This window comes from Lethenteron reissneri, chromosome 27 (genome assembly GCF_015708825.2).
Source record: "Lethenteron reissneri isolate LAM-NWPU_2019-01 chromosome 27, ASM1570882v1, whole genome shotgun sequence".
Classification (NCBI taxonomy): Eukaryota; Metazoa; Chordata; class Hyperoartia; order Petromyzontiformes; family Petromyzontidae; genus Lethenteron; species Lethenteron reissneri.
The window spans coordinates 4,053,915-4,072,485 of NC_083805.1; the positions used below are offsets into that span (position 1 = coordinate 4,053,915).

General features: G+C 47.6%; 1 protein-coding gene across 1 annotated transcript; it reads left to right on the forward strand.

Annotated features, from left to right (window-relative positions):
• The first annotated feature begins 353 nt into the window (after nt 1-353).
• PHETA1 (PH domain containing endocytic trafficking adaptor 1) lies at nt 354-17,147 on the forward strand. Its single transcript, XM_061561170.1, has 3 exons — nt 354-491; nt 8,317-8,815; nt 10,490-17,147. The coding sequence occupies exons 2-3, from the start codon at nt 8,341-8,343 to the stop codon at nt 10,900-10,902; spliced, it is 888 nt and encodes a 295-aa protein (XP_061417154.1). The 5' UTR covers nt 354-491; nt 8,317-8,340; the 3' UTR covers nt 10,903-17,147.
• Nucleotides 17,148-18,571: the final 1,424 nt, after the last annotated feature.

Genomic DNA, 18,571 nt, shown 5'->3' on the forward strand with positions numbered 1-18,571 from the left:
TGGGGGGGGTGGAGGGGGGGTTGGTGGGGGGGGTGGATGGGGGGGGGGTTGGAGGGGGGTGGAGAGGGGGGGTTGGTGGGGGGGGTGGAGGGGGGGTTGGTGGGGGGTGGAGAGGGGGGGTTGGAGGGGGGTGGAGAGGGGGGGTTGGTGGGGGGGGTGGAGGGGGGGTTGGTGGGGGGGTGGATGGGGGGGTTGGTGGGGGGGTGGATGGGGGGGTTGGAGGGGGGTGGAGAGGGGGGGTTGGTGGGGGGGGTGGAGGGGGGGGTTTGGTGGGGGGGGTTTGGTGGAGGCGTGTGTAGCGCCCTCTAGTGGCTGCGAGGGTCACGTGACGAGTGGTGGGGGGGTCGCGAGCGACGGAGTTGGAGGAGACGGCATCAGGGAGGCCGACCGAGGACGTGGGGTTTCTCGTTCTGTTTGTTTCGCTCAAACATCTCGCACCGACGTAGAAAACAAGGGTTCTAAAGGCGGCGCTTCCATCTCCTTCACGGCAGGTGGGTCACAACCTACAGGCCGCCGTGATTGGGGTTTAGTGGTGGTGGTGACATCCGCCGTACGTCGCGACGCTTTGCCTGAAAGTTTCGTTGCGAGTGTTGTGGTGGTGGTGATGGTGGTGGTGGTGCTGTTGTTGTTGTGGCGTTGTTCTCTTGCGGTGTGGGTGGTTGGGGGAGGGGGAGGTTATCGCGCTACGCCGCGCACCACCGCCGATCCGCTCACGGCACAACGGCACCGGTGACGATCGTCCGGACCCGGTCCTGGGCCTCCTCCTACTCACCGATGGTGGTGGTGGTGGTGATGGTGGTGATGGTGGGGTTGGTGGTGGTGGGGGTGGTGGTGATGGTGGGGGTGGTGGTGATGGTGATGGTGGTGATGGGGCTGGTGGTGATGGTGATGGGGCTGGTGGTGGTGATGGGGCTGGTGGTGGTGATGGGGCTGGTGGTGGTGGTGGTGATGGGGCTGGTGGTGGTGGTGATGGGGCTGGTGGTGGTGGTGGTGGTGCTGGTTGGTGATGGGGCTGGTGGTGATGGTGATGGGGCTGGTGGTGGTGGTGATGGGGCTGGTGGTGGTGGTGATGGTGGTGATGGGGCTGGTGGTGGTGGTGATGGGGCTGGTGGTGGTGGTGGTGATGGGCTGGTGGTGGTGGTGATGGGGCTGGTTGGTGGTGGTGGTGCTGGTTGGTGGTGGTGGTGGTGGTGCTGGTGGTGATGGGGCTGGTGGTGATGGGGCTGGTGGTGGTGGTGATGGGGCTGGTGGTGGTGGTGATGGGGCTGGTGGTGGTGGTGATGGGGCTGGTGGTGGTGGTGATGGGGCTGGTTGGTGGTGGTGGTGGTGCTGGTTGGTGATGGGGCTGGTGGTGATGGTGATGGGCTGGTGGTGGTGGTGATGGGGCTGGTGGTGGTGGTGGTGATGGGGCTGGTGGTGGTGATGGTGATGTGGTTGGTGGTGGTGGTGGTGCTGGTTGGTGGTGATGGGGCTGGTTGGTGGTGGTGCTGGTTGGTGCTGGTTGGTGGTGGTGGGTGGTTGTTGGTGGTGGTGGTGCTGGTTGGTGCTGGTTGTGGTGGTGGGGAGCGGTGGCTGCGGCTACCATTCCCGCTCAGGGCCAACACCAGTGGGCGATTATCCAAATCGTTCCTGTGCCCTCCCCTAGGTCGACTCGGACTCAAATGAGTACCTGGGTGTTGTGGATGCTGGCCACCCACTCGCCCTTTGTGTACCGTCCTATATAGATATGTGCTACTCGCTAACAGCACTTGCCCTAACAGTCCGTTAAGGTCACAATGGGTGGGGTGGGATCTTTGTTCTTTGTTTTCATTCGGTGGTAAAGTTTACATTCGATAATTTTTTTATCAATCAAGTTGTTTACTTTTGGGGGGGAGAGTGGTGGGGGGGGGGAAAGTCGATCGGGAGGAGATTTTGACGGCAAAAAGTGTCGTGGATTTGCCCTCCAACATCACCGGCGTTGCTGCTGCTGTGACCAGTAACGAATTTCCACGTTCTGTTTACGTAACAAACCTTACTAATTGGCTGTGTCGGGTGGGTGGTGGTGGGGTTTAACGACACGCATTTACACGATCTAACCGAAAGACGAACCCCCCCCCAACCCACCCAGTATTATGGATGATATTGGTCTTGAAAGCCTTTAACTTCGGTGTTTGAATGGTCGAGGGGGGTGGTTGTTGCGCAGCGTGGCCACAAGTTTGAATGAGACGGAGGAGGTGGTGAAGGTTGAGGAAGGGTGGCAGAGATACCTGAAATCGACTTTCAGGTGCCCGTGTATCACGGTCCGGGTAAGTTGCCAAAGTTATTAAAGCCGCCGGGGTCGTCTCTAGTCAACGTGTCGCCGCCGATTGTGGGAACGGGGGCGAGAAAAAACATGTGATTCGCGTACATTCACGGCCTTGGCTACACACAAGGATATATCTACACACACAATCTTGTGTAAGTCGCATACAATCGTATACCAATACCCCCCCACCCCCACCGCTTTATAGCCGTTTAAAGGGATGTTGGGACAAGAGTTGTTAGCGATTCTAGATTTGAAGCTTTCGTGACTGCAAGGATTCATATTCTTAGGTTTTTTCGGTAAAGTCACGTAGGTAAAACATCAAAATTAATGAAAATAAAATAAAAAAATCACGACGTTTTGCCTCCGAAACGTCGTGATTTTTGTTTTATTTTATTTTCATTAATTTTGATGTTTTACCTACGTGACTTTACCGAAAAAACCTAAGAATAGTTGTTAGCGAGTAGCAACTATCTTCTTGGTTCTTTCGGTAAAGTCACGTAGAAGGGAAATAATAAAATAAAAATAATAAAACATAATTAAATAATAAAAATAAAACATAATAAAAGATAATTTTATATAGTTTTATTTGTATTATTTTTATATTTCCCTTCTACGTGACTTTACCGAAAGAACCAAGAAGATGAATCCCTGCAGTCACGAAAGCTTTAAATCGAAAGAGTAGCAACTAATTATGATTTGAAGCTTTCGTGACTGCAGGAATCCATACACTTTGGATCATTCGGTAAAGTCACGTGGGTAGAAAATTAATAGGTGACGACGTTTCAGCAGTTTGTTCTTGCTGTAGTTGTCCCACCTGATGACGATTGCTTGTGTTGCGATCGAAACGTCGTGAACTATTATTTTATCTACCTACGTGACTTTACCGAAAGAACCAAAAAGTATGAGTAGCAACTATTTAAGGCCGCCGCCACTGCCAAACGAAGGCGGTGCTGGGTGGCCAGCACCACGCCCGGTCACATTTGTCAACCCGGTGGGCGATGTTAGTGTATTATGCTGCACGCTGCCACCACACAACTAGTTTTGAGGCCGAGCCTACCTAGAGGGGAGGCGCAGTGCGGGATTATCCGAGTAGCACAGTAGCATATTCTACGGGCCCCGCACTTTCAAGGGCCCGGTTCAGTGATTCTGCACTTGCTCTATCACTACAGTACTATGATGGCTTCAACTTTTATGAACGACTGGGTGTTTAAGTTTAGCGATTTGTCGTATTATCTGGCTGTGTAGCAAATGAAAAAAATACAATTCACCATGCAAGTTAAACATGTTGTTTTAATATATTTGGGTGTGTTTTTAATTTATTTATGGCCCCTTTATAACATTTGCTACAGGCCCCGCACTCGCTTAATCCGCGGCACTTCGCGATGCCCCCAGGGACCGGTTCTGACAGCCGGGTGGGTCCCTGCTGTTGGCCCTGAAGGTGACTTCGAGTGGCCGGGTTCGCTGCGCAACCACTCATCCCACCACTCCTGCCACAACCACCACCACCCTCCACACGTGTTCACTCGTGTGCAAGCGCTCGACTCGGACATTTCATTTATATCGGAAAAGTGGGACTGAGCAGTTGCTTTGATGTAGAATGGGTGCTGCTTTTGTTTCAACTTGTCTTTAAAATAGGTCGGCCCTGTTTTTGTTAATCGGTGCCCATTTCCTGAAATGATTTGTTTGCACTCATTTGCACGGGTGGCCCGGGTGAACGATGGGTGAACACGTAGTATTGTTATCTTTTATATATTTACCATATTCTAGATATTCATAATGGAATTATTTGTAAAAAAGATATAAAGACGTAGCAACAAACAGGCAATTCAACTTCACCTTTTCTGAATGTTTTTCTCTCTCCACTCAATCGGAGTTTCTGCTTGCTTAGTCCTCATTCCTTGCCTGAGCCTTGCATGTCCACCCCACATTCCTTCATATCGTGGTTTATCATTTCAAACCATCTCCTTCAAAACTTCCCTCTCAGTTCCTGGGGGGTGCTTTCCTCCCACCACATTCGTTACACTTGCCATCTGGTATTTTTTTAAATTATTCTTTTCGGAGAGTTTCCGCAAAATTAATTATGCTGTGGATTATACAATAATATACAGCGCTGTATCGATGAATTGATAAGACATTTTTAAAAAATCAGATTAGAGCCCCCATTGAATTGACTGTACGTTATTTTGCAAGGCGAATGTTTTGGGTAAAGCTCAAGAGCAGCGTGCTACGAGTGAACCAAGCGAGGTCATCAAAACGGGGAATGAAGAAAAACGGAGCGCCAATGATACAACAACAACAAAAATGTCACATTTTGTATTTAAAGGTTTCCCACTAAATATTGATTTTCAGGAACAAGAAAGGCCTGCGTTTGATTCCCGACTCTGGTACATTCCTGTCTGGAGTTAGCGCCGCTCTCCCCTCTCCTGCATGGGTTTCTTCTGGGCGTTCTCAGTTTTTATAGCAAAGAAAAACACAATGTCACTGGTATTGGCCATATATCAGAATGATCAACAAATACCTGCAAACTTCTCCAGTTGGGATTACACATTGCAACATTTTCCATGACTACGTTTTGCATGGCTATATTTTTCCCCGCTATAAATGTCCAAACCGTGGGCCGCTTTGTTGAGCTATCATTTGTGGCCAGGTCGCTTCTGAAAAATAAGTGAATGCCCCAGTGGGGTTTGCCTGGAAAGATGGGGATGGTTTCGTTTTATTTGTGTGTGTTTGGGTTATTTGTTTACCTTTCCTGTACTCTTTGGTTTTTTCGGTAAAGTCACGTAGGTAAAAAATAAAATAAAATAAATGAAAAACAACTAAATTAAATCACACGTTTCGGAAGCAACACAAGCATCCGTCATCAGGTGTGACTGCTCCAGCAAAATTACTGTAGTGTCATACCTGATGACAGATGCTTGTGTTGCTTCCGAAACGTCGTGATTTAATTTTGTTGTTTTTACTTTATTTTATACCTACGTGACTTTACCGAAAAAACCAAAGAGTATGAATCCTTGCAGTCACGAAAACTTCAAATCTAGAATACCTTTCTTGTACTTGGCACTACTCTCACGTTTTTGTATTGTTGTGACGTTCTCACCCGCTCCTACTGGATGTCTGTGAACAAGAGCTTTATAGCTCATCAGATTCCTCCAGAATAAATAAACATTTAGATGAGTGTGAGAACTTGGCAGGACTCTCCTGAAAGAGAGCCGTGATATTCAGCGAGACTTCCTTGGGTAAACAAGTTTACAAATAATGATAAAGGAGGTAACTATTTTAAGGGCATGGCTTACATTACAAGGGTCGGTAAGGCAAATGCTCAGAATGCGCCCAATCTTGGCGAATCTCGGAAGCTATGCAGAGGTGAGTCTAGTTAGTATTTGGTTGGGTGAACAACAGGGCTTGCCAGGTATTGCAGGCATGGCGCTGCTAGATGTAGGCCAGGAGATGCCGAGTGAGTGTCACCTCCTCGTATGGTGGGTTTTCTCTGGGGTTCCCTGGCTTCCACATGAAGCCAAATACTCATGCATGGAATTGACCAAACATCCCAGTGCAGAAGAATAGGCTTTACCCTTGCTGGCAACAACGCAGGTGTTAAGGTGTTCAAACACGAAATGGACACCTATATATTGCAAGGCATCCAAGTTTGCATTAACCACACATACTTGTGGCAAAACATGCAAATGCATGTGTAATGACGACTTGAGGCACTTGAGATGGCACTTCATTGAAGACACGTTCACTTGACATCAGGTGGAGATCACAGAGCAGCAGCCCAGAGTCTCCCACGCATCTCTACCTTATATACCAACTCGAGGCCACGCCCCCCTTCTCGATCATTCTCGCTTACTCTGGACGCTCGCTCCACCGGCAGACTCCGCCGTCCTCTTCTGTCGCCTGACTAAGCTCCCTTCTCGAACATTCCCATGGCCACCAGTCCCTTCGAACTCACAACTGACTCCCCTGTCATTACCTCCCGTAGCCACCAGTCCTTTCGCACTCACAACTGATACCCCTGTCATCACCTCCCGTGGCCACTAGTGCATTCGTACTGAAGGCTGACTCCGCTGTCATTACCTCCCGTGGCCACTAGTCTCCTCACACCGCATGCAGGCTTCATTGTCATTACACATTCATTCATTGTCTTTGAAACTGATTGGCCGACGCCAGAGACAGCATTCTCTATGGCTCTTGATAAGATAGTTACATTCTGAAAGACAGGGCGCAACAGTAATTACTTTAAATGAGATCAACCCAGACGTAGAAGCACTTCTTCAATCTACTGATTAATACCCAAATGTGAGGCTTAAAAATAAAGCCGTCCCTCAAGTCGTCGCTACAATCGCTTACATAATAACAACACTCATAATTGCTTTACAAGTCAGGGCACTACGCTTGGTAGGGAACGTCATTGTTTGCGTTCCAACCCATCCTGAAAATCATGCTCGGAGGACACGTTTTAACATTTGTTAAATAATGCTCAGTGGAACTACATGAAACACCACTTCTGACAATGAACACTTGTTTGCTTCTCATGGGTTCTTAAAGCCACTCCTCAGGAATGCAAAAAACAGACAATGTGGATCTGTGCTTGTTGGGAGGAAGATTGTTCTGGCAGGATAAGTGAAACCCGGGCATCGTACTATTCCTGTTCTCAAACACTCCGACTGTTCGCTGGTCACTTACTTAGCCGGCTTATGTAATATAGAATCTATTTTATGGTTTACATTTTCACTTTAAAGTTTTCCATGTTCCTGTCCGTAATTTTTAATTCTCACGTGGTTAAACCTGATGATGGTAACCTTTAGTGATGATAATACCTTTTAATGCAAATAAAATTCCACGTTTTGTTCCCCTGGCACTCGAAGGCTTCTATCCCACAGGCGACCTGGCAACAAACATATGTTCACGCCTCTTGACTTAAATGCCTCTCTTTATGGACCTACACGATGTAACTCGCTCGCCAAAAGTCAGGGACTTGGGAGTCCATCATTGATTTTTAAATCACCACTTGAGACGAAAAAAAGTATTCATCTTTACAATTGCTCAATTGGTACATGTTTGTTAATTTTTTGTTGTAATTTGTATATTTCCTCTTTAAAAAAAATATATGATTTATTAAAGTACCAGTTGTAGCCTGACAGTTTTTGTATAGTACATATGCAAAAATCTGTCAAAACTTGACCCCTCCACCCCTCCCTGTACGCGTGTGTACTTTTTACACCCCTTCCCCCTTCTGCATACGTACGCTTGATGCACCCCCCGAATTCGAAAGAACGGCCAATATTTAGTCCACGCAGAAACGATCAAGGATTAATAATATTGACGTGTTTAAGCCAACAGATAGTCCACCTCCGGACTCTAACTCATTTGAAGGCCAATGTAGACAAATTGTTATCGATGCTTCACCCCCCCCCGCCCCCCGTTTCCTATGCGGACGTACATTGTCAGTAGACCCTCCATACGCAAGCGTACGCATTTGGATTAACTCCCCCCTCCATGCGTACGTACTAAATGGAGACCCCCATATTTGTATTCTTGTAAAGTGCAGTGGGACAACTTTTTCTAAAGGTGCTATTTCAGTGTTTTTTTAATTATAAAATTGCTTTCAAAAACGACCGCATGGCTGCGTTGAATCGAATCCTCAACTGCGTGAGAAATCATTCCGAGCCTTCAGCACACGCATTCACTTAAACGGAAATATTTTTGCAAATATTTTTTTCTCTTCTTGAAATGGGAATGTCAACGAGGAAGTAAATCATACCACAGCGGCCACTGCGTGGGTTTAGCAATGAATGTCAACGACACAGGCACGGCAAAAGAGAAAAAAATATATTTTTGGTAGAATTAAAAAGGAGCAGGTTTGTACAATTTGACTCAAAAACACAAACTCCCGGCTCGCAGGTCCCGTTATCGGCAGCCTTGTACATGACCGAGTGGAAAAAACATCGGTTCAAAGAACCAGGACAAACAAACCGATGAAACCGTGGTGAGAAAGCGTGGACGTGACCGCCCCCCTCTTATTGCCGCAGAATTTCGAACCGCCGTCCGGGGGGATGAAGCTCAACAAGCGGTGCCTGACGTACTACGCCAACTGCGACTCGCCCGTCGACCGCCAGGGCTACCTGCGCAAGAAGGGCGAAGTCCACACGTCCTACCAGCGCCGCTGGTTCGTGCTCAAGGGCAACCTGCTCTTCTACTTCGAGGCGCAAGGCGACCGCGAGCCGCTGGGCGTCGTGGTGCTCGAGGGCTGCATGGTCGAGCTGTGCGATGCCGCCTCCACGGACTACGCCTTCGCGCTGCGCTTCGAGGGCGCCGGCTCGCGCACCTACACGCTGGCGGCGGGCGACCAGGACGAGCTGAAGGCGTGGGTGCGCGCGCTCACCACCGCCAACCACGGCTACATGCGCACGCTGGCGTCCGAGCTGGAGCAGCAGTACCTGCTGCTCGTGGGGCTTGAGGGGGCCGACCCCGCGTTGCTCGAGGATCAGGGGCCGGCAGTGAAGCTGGAGAGAACCAGGAAGGTCAACGGTGAGTGGCGGCAGCGGCGGCAGCAACGGATTTCTGTTGTTGTGACAAGATCGTCGGTTTAGTCCCACCGCTGCCACCGTCAGTGGCTTTTACACGTCAAGTGCCGGTGCCCACAGGATTCTTATTATTCGTGACGGTGATTCCTTACGGGGCACGGGAGCTGTGGGTTAAAAGTGTGCGCATAAAGAGCCTTAAGACATGCACTGTGTGCTCTACCCTGCCACCTGCCTCGCCTAGGATCCTCTACCCAGGATTCTGGCTAAGGGTGGTTGGTGATGGCTTTAGTAGAGCACCGGGCCAGCACCACTGAAATTGTGGGTTCGAAGCCGGGCAAGCGCCTGTTATTAAAGCGAATTCTCTGCCCAGTCACCGATGACTGCACAAAACAACATCTCGTCAACATTTTTTTTTTTACCAGATGGAACCCGATTCCAACTCTGGATCATTACAGATTCTCGTATTGAGCAACAGTCTTTGCAGCGCATACAAATTGCGTGCTTTTAGCGTGGATGAGTGGCCCATTGAAATGACTTTTAAAGTCGTTCTATGACGTCATCTATCTGGGGCTGTTCTGCGACACGTGGTCGTGGTTCACCGCAAGAGGTCCGAATTGTAACGTAGTCGCCTCGGTGCTCGATGTCACAAGAACAATTGTGGCAGAGAACTAAAAAAAGAGGCAACTCGTCTAAAATGCCAAAATGCAATTTTTCACTGTTTCCAGGGATGTTGAGGCAACACTTCAGTTTTGTGTCCAAACTAATAGTGGAGGCTTATTTAAAAATTTGGCAGATTGTCAGCGTTGCGAAAGCCCCTTGTGGTCCGATTGCTTTTCATTTGCGTCACAGGGCCGTTAGTTTCGGCATCCTAAACATGATTATTTTAGTATTTAAGCTCGAGTGTTTATCGTGTTACCCTTGAAACTATCGTATAGCACTCCAGATCAAAGTTGGCCTTCAGAAAACCACTGCCACTTACATTTTTCTAGGCACGGTTTAATTTCCCACTGTCTGGCTTCAGCAAGGTCAGACAGGCTTCGCCGGTGCGAGCGTGGTCTTTCTGATTTTTGGCAGGGCCACTTTCGTTCTATATTTTGTCACAACTGGGGCCAAATTTCCTAGCACAGTGCATCTCGCCGGCAAGAAAAAACGGCCTCTTGAGTCACGTGGTGACGGCACACGTTTTGTTTGTGTTTTAATGCTTTCCAGCGAAGGCATTAATGCATTAAAAATATTAATGCATTAGCTCTGTCCATCTGCCTGTAGCATGGCGGGGTGGGGGGGGTGCGGTGGGGGAAGGGGGTCATGATAACTCTTGTAAAGATGATGGAATAGAAATTGTATTTTTGTTTAAAAAAAAAACCTGCGTTAAATATAGAAGCCTCTTCGGCCAAGGTGATGACATCACAGACCATGTGCGCACGTTGTTACATGCACCATAGTCTTACTCTGTCATATGTCGCACGCCAAGTGTGTTTTGGCACAGGTAAATACCGTTTGGGGAAACGAATAATAATTTCAGATGGGGACCAGGTGACATCTTGTCATCTCGTTGTGCACTTTCAAAAGTGACGTGACTGTCACGAAGTAAATACGTCCGAGAAAAAAACGCATGCCGGAATGTGGCTACAGAATCCATACATCAGCGTGATTTTTCTTCCTTGTTCAACCGCACCAGGGCCACTGAAGGGCAGGTACAGCAGCGTGCCATGGGACGCTGACGCCGCCAACGCGCGACCTCGGGCCTCCACGGAGGCGCCGCCCCCCCCCGCGACGCACACGCCCCGCCGGTCGCATACGGTGAAGGCCCCCTGCAGCAGCAACGACACTTCATCGCGTCCCCTGCAGCTGCCCCCCTCGCCGAGGCTGCTCCCGTCTGCCTCGTGCAACAACCTCAGGAACGGTTTGCTGCCGATCGGCTCCGCTGCGGGCGGCGGCGAGGGCGCCGATTCGTCGGGCCCCGAGGCCCAGCCAAATTTCCTGCAGCTTCACCGGCAGTACGGCGCCGCCGTGTGCCAACTCAGGGAGCAGTGGAAGCACAGCCTCGCCAGCGACGCTCGGGTCGGCGGCCCGCCACCGCCGACTCAGTGATCGCAAAAGCCTCGAAGAATCGTGAGCATCGATTGCGCGCGCGCGCACTAAACTCTCAAGGAGCTCGCCGCAGTGGGGAGTCGCGCAGAGCACTGCTCGGCACCGATAGCCTCCGTCCCTCCATCTTCAGATCTGTGGACTGTGAACGACCACGTGAAGATTGCCCGCCGTCTCTTTTTATTCTTATCTTTTTTGTTAAATGTGGCGGCTGTCCGGGTGAGCTGTAATCATTTGTTTTTTATGTCACTGTAACGGTATCCGAATTTGGCCAGGGACTTCCTTGGATACAAGTTAAGAATAGAATGTGCGCCTGTGTCCCTGCGCTGTTGAAATCCCAGAGCCTTTCTAGTACGAGGGTATTAAGTTTGTGCCCAAATAAACGATGGCACTTTATCCGGGCGTGGGTGCGAACCCCCCCCCCCCCTCCCCCCTCTAGCACAGGGGGTTTAACTGTCGCGTTGCAGTGTGGTCCCTTTGGGTCTGTGGTGCCAGTGCTGTTTTTGGCTGAGAATGAATCACGATCCCCCCCCTCTAGCATTTAAAACTGTTGCTCGCCCTCGGAGACAGCTCTGTGACGTCCGCTTCCATGAGCCCCGTTGTCAGACACGAATAATTGCACTGTTTGACGAGAGACGAGAACACGGGTACTTGGTTCTCACGATGCGATGACGACAACACAATTGATATAACATTTTGGTGGAAACGAGATTGCCCTGAAGGCTCACTGGTTGTTCTACTTGCTATCTACAAGAGAGCCCTAATGAGCACCCAGTAAGAATCGTGTATCGTTTCAATACAATAGGAGTAATTAATAATTTGATATAGATGTACGGGACGATGCATTTATATTATAATGGTGAATGCATATGGTAATAAAAAACAACAACACATTAGTCAATAACATTGTGGCCTTAAAAGGAAAAAAAAATATCTATAATAGGCGGCATGTTGGGCAATAGCTCTTCTTTATAGCACAAGAAGGGGCATTTCCAGAAATGTCACGTGTCTTTTTCCTTTATAAGTCCACAGTGTTATTGACGAATATGAGTTTTGTTGTTGTTATTTGTGCTCGAGTGCCTCTGCCAACGCATTAGCAGCATCGCCAAATAATTTGTACAATAACTCACCGGGAGCAATCCCACCGCCTTGACTTTTAATGCTTTTATTCCCACAAACGAAGCCTTAAAATGCATGTCCCCGAATAATGTGTTACATTGGATATCACCAAAGAAACTAGTCCAGTCTCGCCGTCGTCAGCTGTGTTTCCAACATTGTATTTTTAACTGCCAAGCATATCCTTTCCAGCAGTTCTCTCGAATGTTTTGCACAATATAAGAAAACAGATTTCTTACACAAAACTAGTGCTACGTTTGGCATATTTATCGTTAAACAATAATTTGCAATCATTTTAATGTATTTACAAAATGAATTGCATGTTGGGACACATTTCAATATTTACTCCTCGCACAATTATTTGCAGGAACACAGCTGATGTTAATTCCACAGTGATAGTGGCAGATAAATAAGCGTGACTGGATTTTCCATTTGCTCGGTCACACCATAGTGACCTTATTTCAGTTCATCTTCTCAAGGAAACACCTGAGAATCGACCGATGTGAACCGAGTGTGGCACGTTACAAGCGAGAGGCGAGTTTGTGCTGCGAAACTACCTTTGTAAATGTTAACTTGGCAGGGTCTTCGTTTTCACAACCTTCGTCGTAACAGCACTTTGGATTCACCCATTTTGGTCTTCAATAGGTTTTATCATCGTTTTTCAATCTCTCAGTCCCCATGACAAGACCACCGCATGCCTTTTAATGGTTATGTAATGACAAATTGTGTTTGAAGTGATGATAATGCACTGCACTTGCCTGATGATTGCTAAACAATTAATCCCTGTGCCACCAGGAGCACCGAGTGAAATGAACCGATGTCTTGTTTGCGTGTGCATTTGAATATCACGTGACGCATCCTTGATTTGAATCGGTGCTCTGTACGTTACGTGAGAGATATGCCTAGCAATCGTTCGGCACGCGCAGCGTGTAACCAACTTGCTTGTGAAACGAACTTAAGATTGGCAAATACGGAGTGGAAAACCGTAATGGGTCATGAGGACAGAAGTTTGGGAAAACTGATGTAGATGAACGTTTGGAGTTGGGAGTTGAGGACAATTAATTCAGGTTCTGCTTGAACGTAACAAAGGAGGTATCTGCAGGGATTAATCTTCTTGGTTCTTTCGGTAAAGTCACGTAGAATGGAAACAATAAAAAATTAAACCTAATAAAATAATTCAGACGCTGTCTCCCCGACAGACCTGGTCTTCACCTCATGACGGCTGCTTGCGTTGTGGCCAAAACGTCGTGAGAATTATTTTATTATGTTTTATTTTTTATTATATTTATTGTTTCCATTCTACGTGACTTTACCGAAAGAACCAAGAAGAAAAAGGAGGTATCGCCCGATGTTGCGGGTAGGTACGGATTCGACCACGAGTCTTTTGGGAGAGACGACACAAGGGAGTCGAACTTGCTTCCTCTCAGGTACGAGCTGGGGAGCTGTATTCAGTGCTGTCTAGAATACAGTTGCAAGTGGTGAATGCAGTCCCTGTATCACACGAACGCACAGAGGTGCTCCTAGTTTTTTTTTTCTTCCCATGGGGATTGCCCAGGGTAGGTGATGTGAATAAAGGGCCGAAACTCATTGTCAATCCGCTGCTGAAGAGGGAGGTCTTCCCACGCCATGTTGATCATCAGGGTTGTTTGGTCACACGTCACCGTGCTGGCCAGTGCCATTATAAATGGAGGTATAACACTTGCTGAATTACATTTTCAAAGGCGCGTGCGGTGTACCGTATATGAACTCATTGGAAGTGCAGACGCACGTCTTAGAGTCTATAAGGTGTGTTGGAGAAAGTTGTGGAGGTTCATGTACAATTGAATGGACACTACATTTCTGTTTACATTGTCTTGGGGTATTCAGTGCATACACGCACATGGCAGAGAAACTGGAGAATGAGCTGAAGGTATTCATTTTGTTTGGTATTTTAATGCCTCCATATCGCTGCATTGTTATTGTTTGTTTACTAGACAAACCTTACCAATTGGCTGTGTCGGGTGGTGGCGGGTATAACGGCACATTTATATTTACGCGATCTAACAGAAAAAACTGATGGTTATTGCCAGACGTCTAAAATGCCTCATCCAACCAGTTTTGACAACTCCACGTGTGTGTGTGCGTGCGCGTGTGACATTTCCTTTATTTGCGTTTGTGATGGGGTGATGTAAAAATTGTGTATTGCACTACAACTCTGGCTGTCCGGCTTCGAGATAACTGGATGCTTGCACGTGACGTTGGTACATGGCGTCTGAACCTGCCTCGGTCGGGCCTGACCTTGCGAGTCTCAGAATGTTATCGCGAGAGCCTTGTGCAGGTTTATGACCTCGACAGAGTACTCCCGTGTGCATGAAGCTGCCAGCGTGAACGGCTTTGTGTGCGGTGCCGACCTCCGTAGGTGTTCGCTGACAGCACTTGCCCCAAAAATGGGTTTTGCACACCGAATGAGGTATATTATTGTGTATGTTGCAAAGCACATGCCCAGGGGCTGGCATGTTTAATACTCCTTGTGCCTGCTCGGTTTAATTTGCGTGAAAAATTTCAGAGGAAACTCGTTTCTCAGTTTCATTTACAATGCCGAACATAGGCCCGTAACGATTCATCAATTGAACATGGAATTTCACGCTCTCACAACGGACGCGTTGACTGGTGCGTGTAAAAATAGTTCGTGCAAACTTTAGCAAATTGTATGCAAATGAAGACAGCAGAACATACAAAGTGGATGATGTAAAATAGACAGGAAGGACTCAATTGTAACCCCAGAATTCTTCCAGGGGGGAAGTGATGAATTATTACACTTCTACAAGGATGTGTATTTTTAGAATGAAACTCCCCGCAGGTTATGAATGCGTTAAAAGTGATGTTCCTTTACCAGCAATATCTTTGCAGGTGCTTCGCCTGATGGCCTCAATGGTCAGGGTTGGTTTTTATTATTGGCTGGGGTTTGCAAGCCGGAAATGCAAATAGCGTCTCGCGTTTTCATTACTTTAGATCAAATTATTGCCGTGTTTAATAATGTTATATATTTCTAGTGTAGCGTGCGCGTGTTTGTGTGTTTAATGAAGTACGGTTGTGTGTCATCTTGAATTTCGCACGCTTCTCTTTCTGTTGTTGTGTAACCGCTGTACAACGGCATGTTCAGGGTGCGTGTCCCCCTCTACACCGCTGGCTCGTACGAACACGTAACTCGCAATATACGCGCATGGTCCTTTGTTAATCCGCTGTTGGATGATGACCTCCCCAACGCCTCGCGGGTCACAGGGATAATTTGACCACACTTAAATTAAACTTTTTTAATTTTACCAGGTAAGGCCCCACTAATCGATGTAGCTTTTTTTCCGAAGCGACCTGGCCACATATGATAACTCGACGAAGTGGCCTATCATGTGGACATTTATAAGTCGGGGGGGAAAACTGGAGGACCCGGAGGAAAATCCACGCGACCGCGGGGAAAACGTGCAAACTCCAAATATTCGGGCGTCAGAGTCGGAATCGAACACACGACCTCCTGCATACCAGGCGAGGAAGTTAACATCGTGCCAACGGTGGCACCCACTGACGAGATCGCGCTGTCAAAATACACACACTTCGTTAAATGTTAAACCAGTCGTGGTGTTGGTGTTGAGTATCAACAGTCTAAAAGCAGGGGGTGCCTTGTGCTGTGAAACACAAGTTGTGTTTGTTAATATGGACAGAAGAAATCTGTAATCCCGTTATTCGCCAGACTCGGGGTCCATTATAATTACACTAAAAGCATAATTACAATGACGTGAAATTAATTCATAATGGAATGACACAAGTACGATAGTAATTGATCTTAGATCTGGCCTTTTTAACTGCGTAATATTGCCAAGTTCAGTTGTATGTTAGTGCTGCGAGCGTTGTGTTTGGTAAAAAAAAACATTCGTATTTGTGACTGAAACTTCAAATGAGCAAATTGTCATTGGTGTCATCGGATGCTCACTCGTCACTTTTTCATTTTTAATTAAAAAAAGAGATGACTTGTGTGTGTGCGCTTGTCAACGCTTACATTCTCCCATTACCTTGTTGGCGCGTTTCAGAATTGGAACCGAACATGAGGTTAACTGCGGCTCCATTGACCCACGGGCGTTTGTGGAGCCCTTATGCCCCCCCCCCCCCACACACTTTCATTGCACAATTCACTCAGAACCCGCGTTTGTGGGAGCTAAACCGACAAAAAGGCGCAGTGTTCGCGCGCATTAAATAGCAGGTTACGGGTACCATGTAGTGAGCTAACGTGTGTACAAGCACTGGCCTCGACGGGGCCTGGTTTCATGGCCGTTTCTCATAGCTTCTGCCTCCCGTGTCCACTTTTTTTTAATAGCCGGGGTGCGGCATGGGTGGGTGGGGAGGGGAGATGGATCTCGTGACACCAGCATGTGCCGAGGGCATGCGTTCTTCCCTTCCTCTCAAAACCACTCGCTTCCTGTTGTTTGAATTTTACTGAACGTATCTCCCCCCACCCACCTACCCCCCGCCCCCAATCATAACATTACCGCCACATTGACCGCGCTTTCATATGTCCTAATGGAGATACCGGCTGCCGTTGACACTGCGATGCAGTAGCGCCCGGCAGCCCCCACGATGGGGACTTCTCCCAGCTTGTCTGTGCTGTCGATTCCCTTGGTCCCATGTTTCAAGTTCAGGATAAACCAACCCTCCCTTTGATTTCTCTGCCTATGACCGTGGCCCGCCTCTTAGCTGTCAAATAGTGCCCACTGTTTCCGTACACACAAGTTCTCGATATGTTGCGTTCAGATTATATTTGAATCGGTTACTTGAGTGGCATGGAACAAGTAATGGAATAGATGAGGATGCCGATTGGTGAGATGTTTCGCCATGTGCTGCAGCCAGTGCCGTGATGGAAAGCAACACAAATATAATAATGTTTCGTAAACGACTCTGTCAAACTAAATTTCGATCAAAATTTTAACAAAGATGTTGTTGCAGTTATGTTTCCCGAGTGTTTGCTGTTTTAATCTGAATGTACAACATCACTCGCATCTGTGTGCACTCGCGTTCCAGTCTTTGATTCGTGTCTGATCTGCGTTGACACTGGTGTATTCATTTGGTAAATAACATAATATGTTGATGACACTTAAAAAAAACAACAACTAAACTTTCAGCACGGAACATTGATGTGTTAGATGCACATTTTAAACTTTTTATTTTACCAGGTAAAGCCCACTGAGCCGTACAGATATTTTTCAGAAGCGACTTGGCCACAGATGATGGCTCAACGAAGTGGCCCATCGTCACGTGGGAATTTATAGCAGCCAAACACTCTGAACACGTGATGTCGATTCTAAATGTGGAGGGAAAAACCGTAGGACCCGGAGAAAATTACACGCGACCACGGGGAGAGCACGCAAACTCAAAACATACATGGGGTCGGGATCGAACCCACAACCTCCTGTATAGCAGGAGACGTAGTGAACACCATGCCGCGTAACCAGAATGTATGTAGTTTTAAGAATGTTGGGTCACACTGATTATAGTTTGGGTGAAATCTCACTTGAGTCGACTGCAATCCATTCTGGGCAACTCCGGGTTGTGCTACAGTAGTAGCACCACCTTCATGGTGAAGGAATGAACATGCCACCATGACGAGTTGCAGCACTCCGATGGTCATGGGTTATGATGTCGAATTAAACAAACACTATTATTAAACCGGATTGTCAAGTGTAGCAGGTTAGTCACATCAACCCCGATTCCCTATTGATGACACAGCAATTGTACAAAATGTTGTTAATTCATTTTTAATGCTCTTGAGCTTTGAAACATTTAGGTTTCATTTCTAAAGAACACTCCTGATAGGAAATTCTGCTGTGGATAGAGATAGCTATTAACACTTATATCAGGTCCATATTTTAACGAATTGTCAGATTCGAAGAGGCTTTTTTGGCCTCCATATTCACAATTTCATCTCGGTGCCACACTCGATTTTTTTTCTGTGCATCTAGATTCATATTTTGGTGCGATCGTATCAAATTAACAGGCATTGAATCCCCCTTTCTCGACAAGTGTCTAGGATAATCGTGACATCCAACCGAGACAAGACGGCAATGATGATGATGATGCACCAGCGAGTGATGACTGGATTCAGGTGGAGGGGGGGGAGATAAGTTAAGTTTTGTGACTTGTACACCCAAAACGTTATATTATGGATTAGATTTATCTCCCCAGAATCGTGACAGATGCCGCTACCTCCGCGCAATTTAATTTGCGAACAGTCTTCAATCTTCCACATTGTCGTGGCAACAATAAATAAGCGTCGGGAGTGACGAATCCCACGTTTTAATTACCGAGCATGGAGCATCTGCCGCTAATATCCATCTCGGGGCCCGTCCGCCCTCTGCACGGCGTTCTTTGGGTAAATTGTGTCTTAACATCGCCATCCTCATCATCGTCGTCGTCTACCATGCTCATTCCACTGCTGCATGAATGCATCAATGGGCCGTTGCCGACTCGAACGATCCTGCAATGCACAAACGAAACGACTGAATTGCTCCTTTATTAATCCTGCACATCGGTC

What these genes read in the sequence shown, in the direction of transcription:
- PHETA1 (XM_061561170.1), top strand. Translation starts at nt 8,341, where the DNA reads ATGAAGCTCAACAAGCGGTGCCTGACGTACTACGCCAACTGCGACTCG. An exon ending in GAGAACCAGGAAGGTCAACG is followed by an intron (nt 8,816 to 10,489) that starts GTGAGTGGCGGC and finishes CAACCGCACCAG; the next exon opens with GGCCACTGAAGGGCAGGTAC.